The sequence below is a fragment of the Pinus tabuliformis genome, chromosome 6 (assembly GCF_031772625.1).
Source record: "Pinus tabuliformis cultivar Carrire ecotype Pingquan chromosome 6, CPIR1, whole genome shotgun sequence".
Lineage (NCBI taxonomy): Eukaryota > Viridiplantae > Streptophyta > Pinopsida > Pinales > Pinaceae > Pinus > Pinus tabuliformis.
In genome coordinates, this window is record NC_142292.1 from 1,145,213,678 (window position 1) to 1,145,228,213 (window position 14,536).

At 41.4% G+C, this 14,536-nt stretch overlaps 2 protein-coding genes across 2 annotated transcripts; both read right to left on the minus strand.

Moving 5' to 3' along the window:
* Positions 1–10,104: 10,104 nt before the first annotated feature.
* LOC149262897 (uncharacterized) lies at positions 10,105–10,617 on the minus strand. The gene has a single exon (XM_089382930.1). The coding sequence runs from the start codon at positions 10,615–10,617 to the stop codon at positions 10,105–10,107; it is 513 nt and encodes a 170-aa protein (XP_089239056.1).
* A 1,891-nt stretch (positions 10,618–12,508) lies between these two features.
* On the minus strand, positions 12,509–14,217 carry LOC149262898 (uncharacterized). Its single transcript, XM_089382941.1, has 3 exons — positions 12,922–14,217; positions 12,733–12,831; positions 12,509–12,595 (listed from the first exon to the last, which is right to left on the minus strand). The coding sequence occupies exons 1-3, from the start codon at positions 14,215–14,217 to the stop codon at positions 12,509–12,511; spliced, it is 1,482 nt and encodes a 493-aa protein (XP_089239067.1).
* Positions 14,218–14,536: the final 319 nt, after the last annotated feature.

Sequence of the window (14,536 nt, forward strand, 5' to 3'; positions counted from 1 at the left end):
TGCTCACGTCCAACAAAGTGTGAGTGACTATTTTGCAGGTGAAAAATGAGTTTGGTGAGCCATTCTCATCAGTTCTTGAGCAGGTATTGAGCAGTGGAGGCAGGCAAGCAGTGGAAGAGATTTGGAGATCAGATCTGAGCTGTATTGTGTGTAACAGAGGTGGAGATACTTGTGAGAAGTATTATGCTGTGTAATGTTACATGACTCAATCATTAATATACAGATAGTTGGGGTTTTTAGCGAGATGCTTTCCCCGGGATACGTATTGTGTTAATGTGTGAATGCTCTTGATGTTTTATTGTTATTGATGCTGCTATATTGATGATCAACGTAGAGGAGCTTATGTATTGTGTATGTTTTCCGCAATAGTACATGATCAGGATAATCTCCATTGAATATGTGTTAAATTATTCAAAATTTCTACACTCTCAATGTGTTGAGTCTATATTTAATTTCTTCCCTCGCAATAATAATAGTTAGTGTTTTAAAAGTGGATTCCTTAGGCACCCCCTTACTCCATAAAGTTCTTTCCTTTGAAATTTTACCTTGAAAACTCCATTAAACCCTCGTAGGATAAGGTGTTGATTGTTAGTGTGTTGATCATCCATAAATTCAACTAAAATTTATCTCCTTATTTTCTCTCTCCTAGAAGACTAGGGTATATTTATGCATAAAAGTGAGGTCTGAGTGAATGTTGTGGCTCACAACTTAAGAATTGCATGCATAAATTGTTTAATTTCAAAATCTAGCATATTGCATGGTTTATACCCATTAAATATGGTTGATGTCACTCTTTTTCTCATTGTTTATGCATTACCAAACAACCATAGAATTGATTTCCCTAGTCTAACATTTAATGTTCCTTTTTGAATGATCACTCCAAGTGAATGACTTAGTAGCCTATTTGATTCCCATAGGATATAGTTAGTAAAAAATGGATCAATTAATTTAATCATTTAAATGTCATTTGGGTAAGGAAAATCAACATGTAAAGGTCACATTGAGTAATCAAATTAAAAAGGTCATTGTTAAGTGACAATGGGATAAATAACCAGGAAAACCTTGTAAAGTCACTTTATATGATTCGGTTAAGGGGGAAGATGTGAAAAGATTATAAAAGAGAAGGTTTGAGCTCATTAAATAATTATGCATAATCACTTCCCAAAAATTTGACTTGGATATATCTTGTGGATTTTGAGTGGTAGGGGTGAAACCCTAGGGAGAATTGGATTCATTAGTGAAACAATTCCACCCTAGCTGATTAGAAGGAAAGATCACTGAAATATTTAATTGTTTTTCAATGTTTTTCAAGTCTGGGAACGTCCATAAATCATGGGAGCTAGAAAAGGAAGTTCATACCATTCCTTGTTGGTTGTGGAAGTAAAAAGGCTAGTCGTACCACTCATTGTTAGGTCATGGGATCTTCCAGGAAGGGCATATCATATTTTTATCAACATTTTTGGGCTTTTTTGTGGAGATTTCAATTCATATTTTTTCATGCATATGCACAATGACATTCTTCTTAGTAGATCGAGCCAATTTTTGCTAGTTTGTGGCATTTAAAGGGAGGGTCGAACTAGCTCAACGAGTTGGCCCAACGTGGCCATTTACAAAATTTCATAAATGGATTTTACAATGTTTCCAATGTCCTCTATTTTACTTCACACTGTGCCAACAACCATGGTTGTTCATGGGTTCCCAAAAACTATTTTTTTCCAAAGAGGGGTTGTGTCAGCCTATAAGTCAAGGTTATATTTAATAAACAAAGAAAAATTTATCTATTGAGTTTGGTTTCTATGGTATTTTTCCTGTGTGCTATTGAATGAGTTGTTTGTTTATCTGGAATGAATTCTACAGTGGTATCAAAGTGAAGGTTTTTGTCCGCCTATGAGTACATCCTATCTTAATGGTTTCAGAGGATAGGGAATACATCACCTAGACGAGACCAAGAAAGGGTGATATCATTCTTCACTGACAATAAAAAAAAGAGGAATACACGGGAGTGATCCAGGTCCGGGTGTGGCAAAGGACCCTTCCAAGACCTTTTAGTTTCGTGATGTGTTAAATTGCATTTTTAAAAGAAAATAAATGAATACATCTACATTCTGTAAAGAAGAGGAACATGACAATCATCAACAACATAAAACTCAAGACATTGATAACGAAGTTCGTCCAAGAGGGACTACGTCTCCGGGCCCCGGTGTCAAGATGGTGTAGGCTGCTACATTAAGTGTTGTCAATAGTGATGATGTACATAAGAGGTGATGTCGCTATCATACAAGGAAAATTCCCTCACGCAGGAGTGGCTCCAAGAGATGTTCCACTACAGGAACTCTTAGTCAAAAAAGACTCATATCAGTATGACACAAACTCATGCATGATGATGATCCTGCCAACATGGCATAAAATGGATCTCAATGTAAATATACATGGCGAAAACATGAGTATCCCATCAACCTAATGACAAAGGGATCTCTAACAAAACATGAAGAACCATGACAACAAGTACATCACACAAATGACTCCGCATCACATCAAGCAGGAGTCATGAAAACAAGTAAGAAACAAGATTCCACATCAAACATCAAACAGGGATCTGTGCAACACAATACATAGCAAAAGAAGTACATGAACACACTACATATACCTCACATCCAGGGGCCATTTGAAGAAGAGGATGCCAAGCTACTGAAGTTGTTCGTACCAGCGATCTCACACATTGACTTGCATGGAAATGACTACTCGCTCATGAATGCTGACACCTACACTCCACTTTGAAAAGTGGCCGAAAAATGAAATGAGAAAATGGAAAATCTGAACACACCATCATATTTGGAAAATCTGCTAGGGAAATAATATAAACCCAACATTTCCTCAGTGTGCTGAGGAGGCATGGAGGAACTAGTAGCGGGCATGGAATTCGAGCCAATATTTTTATAATTAATTTATTTGTAGGTGGAACCATTACTAAGCAAAGTTTCCAACAGGGTGAAATATTTGCAGTTTCCAAATTGGACAAATTTTATGTCGATCTTACACCTCTCGGAGACACAAATCTGATGGCGCAGTTAGTTTCTTGATCTGAGCAGCCAATTTTTAGAGGACCCAGAGGAGGGAATATTTGAGGAATCTAGGGGGAATCTAAAAGATTCCTTGAGCCCCAGATTTTCATTTTCTCATAATTCAAAAATTTGACAGTCGATTTTGCATTATTCGACGCCACAAACCTGATGCTGTGTTCATATTTTCCATTGCTCATTTCATTTTTCAGCCACTTTTCAAAGTGGAGAGCAGGTATCAACATTCATGAGCGAGCAGTCATTTCCATGCGATTCAATGCATGAGATCGATGGTATGAACAACTTCAGCAGCTTGGAACCCTCTTCTTCAGATGGCCCTTGGATGTGAGGTATATGCAGTGTGTTCATGTACTTATTTTGTTATGTATTGTGCTACACAGATCACTATTTTATGTTTGATGTGGGATCTTGTTTCTTACTTGTTTTCATGATTCTTGCTTGATGTGATGCAGAATCATCTGTGTGATGTACTTGTTGTCATGATTCTTCATGTTTTGTTTGAAATCCCTTTGTTGTCAGGTTGATGGGATACTCATGTTGTTGCCATGTATGTTTTCATTGAGATCCCTTTTATGCAATGTTGGCAAGATCATCATCATGCATGAGTTTGTGTCATACGGATAGGAGTCCTTTTCTACTGAGAGTTCCTGTAGTGGAACATCTCTTGGAGCCACTCCTGCATGAGGGAATTTTCCTTGTATGATAGCGACATCACTTCTTATGCACATCATCACTATTGACAACACTTAATGCAATGGACTACACCATCTTGGCACTGGGGATTGGAGACGTAGTCCCTCCTGGACGAACTCTGTTATCAACGTCTTGAGTTTTATGTTGTTGATGATTGTCATGTTCCTCTTCTTTACAGAATTTAGATGTATTCATTTATGTTCTTTTAAAAATGCAATTTAACACAGCACAAAAGTAAAAGGTCTTGGAAGGGTCCTTTATCACACCTGGTTATGGATCAAGTGGTATCAGAGCAGTCTTTGCGTGGATGTGAATTGCAAGCGTGAATAATGTAACGTGCAACGATAGAGGATGAAAAAGCAATGTATGAGACCATGCTCAAAATTTCCAAAAGGGTGGAAATAATGTATGAAACTCTATAGAAAGAGATAGAGGAAAAGGAGCGATTGCAACTTCAGTTGCAAGCCACGGAAGAGGCCGTGGAAGAACTGAAGCATAACAACCAAATACTTCAAATAGATAATGCTGAATTGAAGATGCTTCTACATGAAGAGAAAAAGGAGAAACATAGTTTGATACAACAGCTGCAAGAAAAGGATGAGGCCTTGGAAGAGCTGCAGTGTGACCCATGTGAGGTAAAATGTAATTCTCTGAATTCATGAATGTGTCCTAATCATGATTTCACTGTTTTCAAAAATAATACCGCAGGAATTGGCTCCAACTGTTGAAGAAAATGGGGTATGAAGGAAAGGGATTAGGCATTAATGGCCAATGCATTGTCAACCCCACCAAAGTAGAAGAATTACCCCATCAAACAGGACTTGGGTACATCAGAAAGGAAGTTGGGGAATGCGCTGAGATAGCTAGCGAACCACCAACAACAGATGATGAAAATCCCTCATCCATTCTTTCTAAATCAATAGAGGAGGTAAAAGATGTTGATTTCCTTTCGGTTTCATCTTCACATAGTATGATTTCTGTTGGAGATGTGGAGATCCCAATTATAGGGATAAACATGAGGCTTATTACCAGGATGAGGTGCAAGGAGGAAAAATAACTTGGTGTTAATAACCAAGGCATAACTCAACCTTTGGAGGTTGTGCATAAACATCGATTTGCAGGATTGAGGTACACAAAGGGAGAATGCTCGAAGGTGTCAGATTCTTCCGAGACATTGTTGAAATCGTCGAGGAAAGAGAATGATGGGAACATATCCCCATCATCCCATGGCAGTGCCCATTGCAGTGAAAGAGCTGAGGCAAGCCCTCATCACCATACTTACACTAGAAACAGCAAGGAAAGGTATAAAAAATCTCGACATTCGAATGTTCATTTCGGTTATAATCATGTTGTTAATGATGAGTGTAAAACATGGCATCGAAAAACATGTACCTTTTGTGGATTACATAACCATACATTTTTTAAGTGTTGGAAAAGAATGGAAGCACACAAAAGGATGAGGCGTGAAAGACCCTCTCAACAGCAGGTAAAGAAACATGGTAAGAAGATCTGGAGGAAGAAAACCTATTGCAGTCATTGCGATAGAATTGGCCATCAAAGAGCCACATGTTGGAGGCTCCATCCAAAGCAGCACCTTAAAGACAAAGTGTTGGTGCATGAACTAGGTAAAATAGTTGTTCGACAAGGAAAACCACCATAGGGGGATGACCCATTCACAGCGATAAGTGAAAAATGGTTTTTAGATATGTTAGCTTGTCATGATCGTGCTTTTGTAAACCATTTGTTGCATTTTAAAATGTAAAAGTGATTATATGTCTTCCATCACTTGTTCAACAACAATGATGTCTGGTATTATTTTGAGTAGCATGATAAACTATGAAAGTGATGTCATGTTTCCATCACTTGTCAAAACAAAATGGTGTTTGGCCTTATTGTTGTAAATCATGTGTTGCAGTGATGATGTGTTTTCCATCACTTGTTGGAGCAACAATGATATGTTGGCCTTACTTTCGTAGTTGGGGTATTGCATCCATCTTGATGTAAACTTGATCACCGAGTATGTATTATAAACCTATGGCAAGTATGGGATGCTTAGGTCATTAGTTGGTCATGAAATTCAAGAATGTAATTTGAAAAACAATGTACTACAGGTTGCAAAGGTTGCAGGTGTCGGCTCATCCCTTAAGGCTCCGAAGAACAAAGGTGAAGGAGATGGAAGTGAGACCTTTCAGGATGCTTGTGGTGCAAACAAGGTACAAAGAAGTTGCATATTATTTTTCATGCTTTTGGAGGACCAGAAGCTCCTCAGTGGGGAGGATTGATCCAAGTGGCTCCAAAGACACGCACAGGACAAAGAGGGCTTATGGAAGATCAAAAATCAAAGTGATTGGAATGATTTTGAACAAGGACCAGAGTGTATATCTCGTCGTCTTGATCACATCGGTGTGAATGGTTCGTCAATCCGAGCTCGTATGAGGGAGAACAAGCCAGTCAAAGTTCAGGTTGACTTTGGTGACTGGGTAGGCTTAAGGAGGCCGCAATTTGGACAAAATTCGGCCACCAGATTCCGGCCAACCCAAGCCAGATTCTGGGCGAATTTGTAGCCTGGTTAATTTATCTCCTTGATTCCTTTTTCCTAATTTTTGAAAATGACTATTATTACTATAAAATTATATATATATATATATATATATATATATATATATATATATATATATATATATAGATATAATATGAGGTGGTAGGCCATGACCCCCGCCACCTCCCTTCCCAACCGCGTTAACTAAAATAAATTATTTAAAGGCTGATGGGCCATGACCCCCGCCTTCCTAACCAAAACACAAAACAAATTATTAGGGGTTGGGTGGGTAGCCATGACACCGCCACACCCTTCTCCTATGTTTAAACATAATATTAATGAGGTGGGCACGGGCCACCTCCAGTGGACTTGGCTCACACCCCCAAACTTACCACATGCCATATCAACAGTTAATGCAGGGCCGGTGGGGATTGACCCTCTCGACCCACGTAGGCCACCCCCCATTGGGCGACCCCATGAATGAACCATGTACAACCCCAACAAACCAACGCACCAAACCTTAAGTGCACAACCATGTACCGAGCACTCCATGGAACCGGCGGCAGGGAATGGGGCGCAGGCCACCAAAATAGTGGACCTGCCGCTGATAATAAATTCAAAAAAAAATATATGTATGTGGTTTTGATTAAAAAAAGTCGTAATTTATAAAAAAAGGAGGGGCGGGATTTGACCACCCGACCCCTCCTCAACAAACGACTATTTTTACCAACATGACAAATAAATTCATTGGAAAATCTGCTGGGGAAATAATATAAACCCAACATTTTCTCAATGTGCTGCGGAGGAATGGAGGAACCAGGAGCGGGCATAGAATTCGAGGCAATATTTTTTTAATTAATTTATTTGCAGGTGAAACCATGACTGAGCAAAATTTCCAAGAGGGTGAAATTTTTGCAGTGTCCAAATTGGACAAACTTTATGTCGATCTTACACCTCTCGGTGACACGAACCCGATGGCGCAGTCAGTTTCCTAATATGAGCAGACGATTTGCAGAGGACCCGGAGGAGGGAATATTTGAGGAATCTAGGGGAATCTAAAATATTCCTTGAGCCCCAGATTTTCATTTCCCCATAATTCAGAAATTTGACAGTTGATTTTGCACTGTTCGATGCCAAAAATCTGATGGTGTGTTCAGGTTTTCCATTTGTTCATTTCATTTTTCGGCCACTTTTCAAAGTGGAGTGCAGGTGTCAACATTCATGAGAGAGCAATCATTTCCATGCAACTCGATGCGTGAGATCGATGGTACAAACAACTTTAGAAACTTGGTACCCTCTTCTTCAGATGGCCCTTGGATGTGAGGTATATGTAGTGCGTTCATGTACTTATTTTGCTATATATTGTGCTACACAGATCCTTGTTTGATGTTTGATGTGGGATCTTGTTTCTTACTTGTTTTCATGATTCCTGCTTGATGTGATGCAGAATCATCTGTGTGATGTACTTATTGTCATGATTCTTCATCTTTTTTTTGAGATCCTTTTGTCAACAGGTTGATGGGATACTCATGTTGTCGCCATGTATGTTTGCATTGAGATCCCTTTTATGCCATGTTGGCGGGATCATATTCACGCATGAGTTTGTGTCATACTGATGGGAGTCCTTTTTGATTGAGAGTTCCTATAGTGGAACATCTCTTGGAGCCACTCTTGCTTGAGGGAATTTTCCTTGTATGATAGTGACATCACCTCTTATGTACATCATCACTATTGACAACACTTAATGCAACGGCCTACACCATATTGACACTGGGGCACAAAGACGTAGTCCCTCTTACATGAACTTCATTATCAATGTCTTGAGTTTTATGTTGTTGATGATTGTCATGTTCCTCTTCTTTACAGAATGTAGATGTATTCATTTATGTTATTTTAAAAATGCAGTTTAACACATCACGAAAGTAAAAGGTCTTGGAAGGGTCCTTTATCACACCCGAACCTAGATCAGGGGGACAAGAATGAATAACACAGAGGAAGGACAATGGATATTTTAAATGACCTTGCAAGAGGGCAACAACGGTTGGTTCAACTCATCACCCTACTTATAACAAATAATCAATAGAACCAAAAATATGTTGGAAATAATGGCTCCAGGGGGTCAAATGGTAATGATGGGAACCATTTTGAAGGTAGAAACACCCATATTCCAAATCAAAATAGCCCTTGGACAAAATTTTGAGCAATTCCTAGACCTCTCTTACCTTGGTTATTGGAAGAACAACTAGCAAAAAATTAGGGCCAACAAGCACAAGGTGAATGGTTTTATGATTATTTGAGGGACAATCAAGATATTGGTGAATAATTTCATGTAACCGTTCCCTTACAATATTTGTTTACCATTAAATACAGGAATAGGCTAAGAGATTACAAGAGAGGTGCTCAAAATTTTGATATTTCACGGAAGTTGGGGAAATTGTTCATTCCTTCTTTTGATGGTTCATCCACATGGGTTCAAAATTTGGACACATATTTCCAACTCAAGCCTATGTTGGAGACAGAGGCTATTAGATTTGACACACTGCAATTAGAGGGAGAATCTCATGAGTGGTTGTAACATGGGCTTGTTACTTTGTGGAATTCGAGCATTACTTCGTACATGGACTTTACATAGAGGCTAATTGGTCAATTTGATAAAAGGAACCAGAAATATATTTCAGAGAGGTGGAACAACTCAGGCAAATGGGTGCAGCATATGCTTACATTTCAAAGTTCTAGAGGCTCATGGTCTTGGTAATGGATGTGTGGGAGTGCAGGTTGATTATGTTATTCATTGAAGGACTATCCAAACCCCTATGTGGTTGGGTTAAGGCCATCAAACCATAATCTCTACAGGATGTTATCATTAGAACCCGAGACATGGAGTACATAGTATCAAAGAATAAATTCTCTCCCAAACCATTCCTTCTTAAAAAGAAATAAGACAGGAATCCATTCTAGAAGTAGTGGTACATGAAAGACAAGTTAGAGGATGAGAATCAGAAGGAATTTGGAAGGAAGAAAATATATTTTAGCTATAAGGATCCTTGGGAACTAGGTCATAGGTCCATCAGAAAATGCAAGGTGCATTACATAGAGGTTCCTTCTGATAATGATGGGGAACAGGAGGAAGGACAGGCTCAGGGTAATGTGCATAGTAGTACAGATCAATATCAAGGTGCCAAGGCCAAGGATGGAACTACCGTTGCTTTATCAGGTGTCCCTAGATATCACACTTTCAGGGTCAAGGGAGTAGTTCATGGACAGTGTGTGTGTCACAGTCTTGATTGATGATGGGGCAACCCAAAAATTCATTTATTAGGCTTTGGTAGCCAAGAGATTCATTCCTACAGAAGACTTTGAGGGATTCAATGTTGTGGTGGTTGGCAGGTACAATATGACATGCATGCAAAAGGTTCTGTGGTTGGAGTTGACATTGGGTATGTAACATCACTTGACCCCTAAGGTTACCATTAGAGGAATGGGGTAATTGTATATTTTTTTTGTTTAATTAACGAATTGTCAATCCCATATATATTTTTTTTCCACTGGAAAAATCAGTAATTTTCATTAAGATTAGAAAATTACATATAGTAGATGCCATTGGCATTGCTGTGATGTTCATACAAAATTCACCTCACAGGGTGTTGTATCAGAGCACATTACAAAATTGAGCTAGGTACATGTATATGTCTGGCTGTTCTAGCCTATTCGAGTTCACAAAGGATCCATATACAAAATAATAACCATAGTTATGTACAGTTCCATCATGTCAAAATATACTATCCATTACTGTCAGCTATCGGGACTGTTGTCCCTCTGTTCTCTCTGGTCTATGTATGGCCTGTGGTAGAACCTGTGTTCTTCAGTTCCTTTCTGCTCCACAATTAGCCATTCGCCTCTGGGAAGTATCGAGGCCTCTTTGGATAATTTGTCAGCCTCGCTGTTATGTTCTCTGTAAATGTGTAAACAAGAGAAATGATTAAATGCTGCTTTGAGTGTGAGAGCATCATGTAATATATTGCTGAGTGTGTGTGCATGACATGTAGTGACATTATTGATCCAGTTAACGACCATCATTGAATCCCCAAAAATGTTGAGATTTGAAAGCTGATGTGTTAAAGCAAAATGTAATAGATTCCGGATGGCAGAAAGCTCAGCAAAGTTATTAGATCCCCTGCCGAATCCCATTTTAACAAGGTATCTGTGATGTTCATTTATGTGCAGCACGAAACCACCTCCACATCCCGTTTGGTTAGCTGCCCCGTCGAAGAAGGCCCACGGGGTCGATTTGTCAATATTGGGCATGGGCTGTATCGACCTGGTTCAAGGTGGAGGAGGGTCGGGTAGTTCTTGGTACGCGGCGATGATGGTAGCTTCTATCCGGGTCCAAGATACTGTTTGATCCTCAAAAATAACACGGTTCCGCGCAAGCCAGGTATACCATGTTGCCACGAGGGGGAGATTTAAAAGTTTGGAGCCCGGGTGACTGTGAGTCCATGCAGTCCAAGCACCCGATAGTTCGTCCCCATTCCAATTCCCTGCTATGCCCAATTGAGTGCATATGTTGGTCCATAGGGTGTGAACAGCAGGACAGTGTAGAAAAATGTGATCCGAGGTCTCTGATGCAGCCTTGCAAAATGTACACCAGGAAGGACCATAGATGGATCTGCGGGTGAGATGTTCGCCCGTGGGGACGATACCTTTGAGGGCACACCAGAAAAATAGTCTGGAGCGTGGTGGAGCCTTTAGCTTCCAAATGATATGCCACCACGAAGGTATTGGATCAGGTATTCTGTGAGAGATGAGTGCTCTGTATCCATACTTTGGAGCGTATATACCATGATCCGCCATACACCAAATGAGTTCATCAGGACCTTGTTTGATGCGAATATGGGATTCTGATAATGCAGTAATATAGTCATTCCATTCCTGATGCCATTGCGGGGGGAGATCGAGTTGCTGGGCCGATTTCCAAGCTTGGGAAAATATGTCTGTGCGTAGCTGATCGGCGATATGAGCAAAGTTCCGTATGTCTCGATTATGTAGATGTGTAATGAGATCACGGTTGAGGATGTGTCTGCCCCCACTGTTGATCCACGGATCCAGGCCAATCCTGCCCGACAAGCCATCATTAATTCTCCATACAAGATTATCTCGAATGAGGGGAAGGGAATGTATCAAGGCCTTCCAGGTTGATGAGCATCCCTTCGATGACCAAGTTGGTAATCTAGCCCAATCCATAATGTTCTGGGGCCATATATATTTGTGATAGGATACATGTGCCCATAGGTTTTGGCTGGTTAATAAGGTCCATCCCATCTTGGCAGCTAGTGCCATAGCGAAATCAGGAAGGTCTTTGAGGCCCCATCCTCCCCATTTTTTGGGCAAAGATATTTTCCTCCAGCTAATCCAAGCAAAGATTCTTTTATCCTGACTCCCATTCCAGAGGTATCGGTTGCACAGCTGCTGAAGTCGTCCTAGGATATTCCTCGGTATCCATGCAAGTGCCATCCAGAATACCAGGGTAGCTTCTAACACAGATTTAATGAGCACCAATCTGCCAGCCCTAGAGAGACATCTGAAGCTCCAGCCTGTAAGTCTTTTTTCCAATTTGGCTACCAACCAGACCCAATCAGCTATCCTTTGACAAGTAGGCTTCAGTTTGAACCCTAGGTATTTGAGACCTCTATCCAGAGGGAGGACATTGTAGGGGAATACCTGAAGGGCTAGCCGGGATTCCTGTACAGAAGTGCGAGTGCAAGTGATGGTTGATTTCAACTGATTTGGTAGCATACCTGTAGCAGCAGAGAATAGTTGAAGGATCTTTGAGAAGGTCCGAGAGTCTCGAACACTGCCATCAAGTAGGATGAGAACGTCGTCCACAAAGAGCAGGTGTGTGAGAGCGCATAGGTCGGATATGCGGAGGCCCCCTACATCTCCAGCCCTTTTTGCAGAGTCCATGAGGCGGCTGAGACCTTCCATGACCAAGAGGAAGAGTAGGGGCGATAGGGGACAACCCTGTCTCAATCCCCTTTCAGAGTGAAAAAAAGGGGAGGCCGAGCCATTAATGAGGATACTGAAGGTAGGGGAGGATATACAGGCCATGATCCAAGAGATGTAGGCGTGAGGAAAACCCAGGTGGATGAGGATCATTTTTATATAGAGCCAGCTGACCCGGTCGAAGGCTTTAGAGAGGTCAATTTTGAGGAGAATGGCTTTTAGATGCCTGGACCAAATGGAGTGTATAGCTTCTTGGGCGAGACCAATGGCCTCGTGGATCTGCCTAGATTCAAGGAAAGCAAATTGTTGTGGGGCAATGGATCTGGAGAGAATAGGTCTAAGACGATTTGCAATGGTCTTAGAAATGATTTTATAGAGGCAGTTGCACAAGGAGATAGGCCTGTAATCATCGAAGGATACCGGGGAATCAGATTTAGGGATAAGAGCAATGAAAGTAGAATTGATGGCATGATAGATGGAACCCGATGTCCTGCTCTCCTCGACCACCCCCAGCAGATCCTGTCCCAGGACATCATAGAAGGCTAAGTAAAATTCAATGGTCCATCCATCCGGGCCAGGGCTCTTGTCTTTTTTGAACCATTTCAGCACTCCTTCCAGTTCCTCTGCCGAGACCGGGTCATTTAGAGCCTCCACGTCTTCTTCCTCCACAAATCTCGGGAAGTGATTTGCCACATTAATGATATCAGGTAGATTAACTTCCCGAGGACACTTATATAGATCCCTGAAGTGTGTGGTGCCTAGATGAGTGAGCTTGTTAAAAGTATCTACGATCTCACCATCCGGGGTAGGGAGCTTCCAGATAGTATTTGCTACTTTCCTGCTCTTGGCATAACTATGAAAGAACTTCGAGTTTTCATCCCCAGCTTGAATCCATAATGCCCTACTCCTCAGTCTAATGGATTCCTCTCTCTCTTTGAGGATTTTTACTTTTTGATTCTCCAATTCAATTAGCCTACATTTATCTGTTGTTGTTATGAACCCCAGCCCTCTTTCGTCGGTGAGAGAGCTTAATTCAGCTTCAATATGGGTAAGTTGGGCCAAGTCTCGGTCCTGTTTCTCCTTTGCCCAAACAATTGATAAATGTTTTATTTCAGAGAGATTCCTGCAGAAACCTTTAGCGAGAGATTCTGTGTCATTGATAGGGTGAGAGGACCAGTAATCCGATATCATCTTGACATATGATGGATCCTTCAGCCAGGTATGATTAAATTTGAAAGGTGCCTTGGGTTTCTTGAAATCACCCTGAATCTCCAGGTATATTGGAGTGTGATCCGACAATCCCCCCGAGCCAACCCATTGTCTGTAGAGTTGCAAGCGCTGTTGGAGAGTCTCCTTCATAAGGAATCTATCAAGTCTGCGGGCAAGCGCAACATCCCCAACCCACCGATTCCTCCATGTGGGAAGAAGTCGCTGCATGGGGATATCCATAAAATTTGTTTGCTCAAGCAGATTGTTCATATAGTCGGTAATAGGGTCAAATTGTGCTGCCGAGCCCCATGACTCCCTGAAACCCAGAGAGAAATTAAGGTCTCCTCCGATAACAACCCGGTCTTCATTCATCATAGAGAGATGTAGTAGATGCTGCCAGAACGATTCTCTCTGGGAGCAGGGAGCATATACATTGACCATTCTGAGGTTCATACCAAGTTCAGCAGAGAATATGTCAAGCCCTAAAAACCCCGCTCCTCCCCAAGTCGAGTCCACCTTAATGGATCGAGGGTTGATACCAATGGCTAGACCTCCAGATCGGCCATCGGCATCAATGGTAGAGAAGATCCAGCCTGGGGTCAAGGCATGCATGGCCCGAGTAATTTGATCTGCGGTACAGAGGGTCTCTTGGAGCATGATGATATCGATAGGATCAGATTCAATGAGCCGCTTCATGGCTAGTTTCTTGGAGGAACTAGCCAGTCCTCTGCAGTTGAAGGATAGGCACTTCATGGGGGAACACCTCTCGGGGTGTGTCCTGCTCTAAGGACCCCGTCAATGGTCGATTGCCGGCCAGAAACAACCTCTGCCCCGGCTTGTTTAATAGCCTTTGAGAGATGGGATTTTCTCCCTCTGGTGTTCAAGGATCCCCCCTCAGGTATCGCAATGCCCAAACCCGAATGTCTGACAGAAGGCTCTTTGGCAAGAGTCCTTGACCGGAGAAAATATGAATGAGGTGGGGAGGGCTCCGAGGGGGACAGGGAGGAGCTAGCCA

Coding starts and splice junctions, on each gene's coding strand:
- LOC149262897 (XM_089382930.1), bottom strand. CDS start 10,617: ATGCCCAATATTGACAAATCGACCCCGTGGGCCTTCTTCGACGGGGCA.
- LOC149262898 (XM_089382941.1), bottom strand. CDS start 14,217: ATGAAGCGGCTCATTGAATCTGATCCTATCGATATCATCATGCTCCAA. Junction 12,832..12,921: donor CGGCAGAGGAACTGGAAGGA/GTGCTGAAATGG, acceptor GTCCTGGGACAG/GATCTGCTGGGGGTGGTCGA. Junction 12,596..12,732: donor TCCCTAAATCTGATTCCCCG/GTATCCTTCGAT, acceptor CCTTGAATCTAG/GCAGATCCACGAGGCCATTG.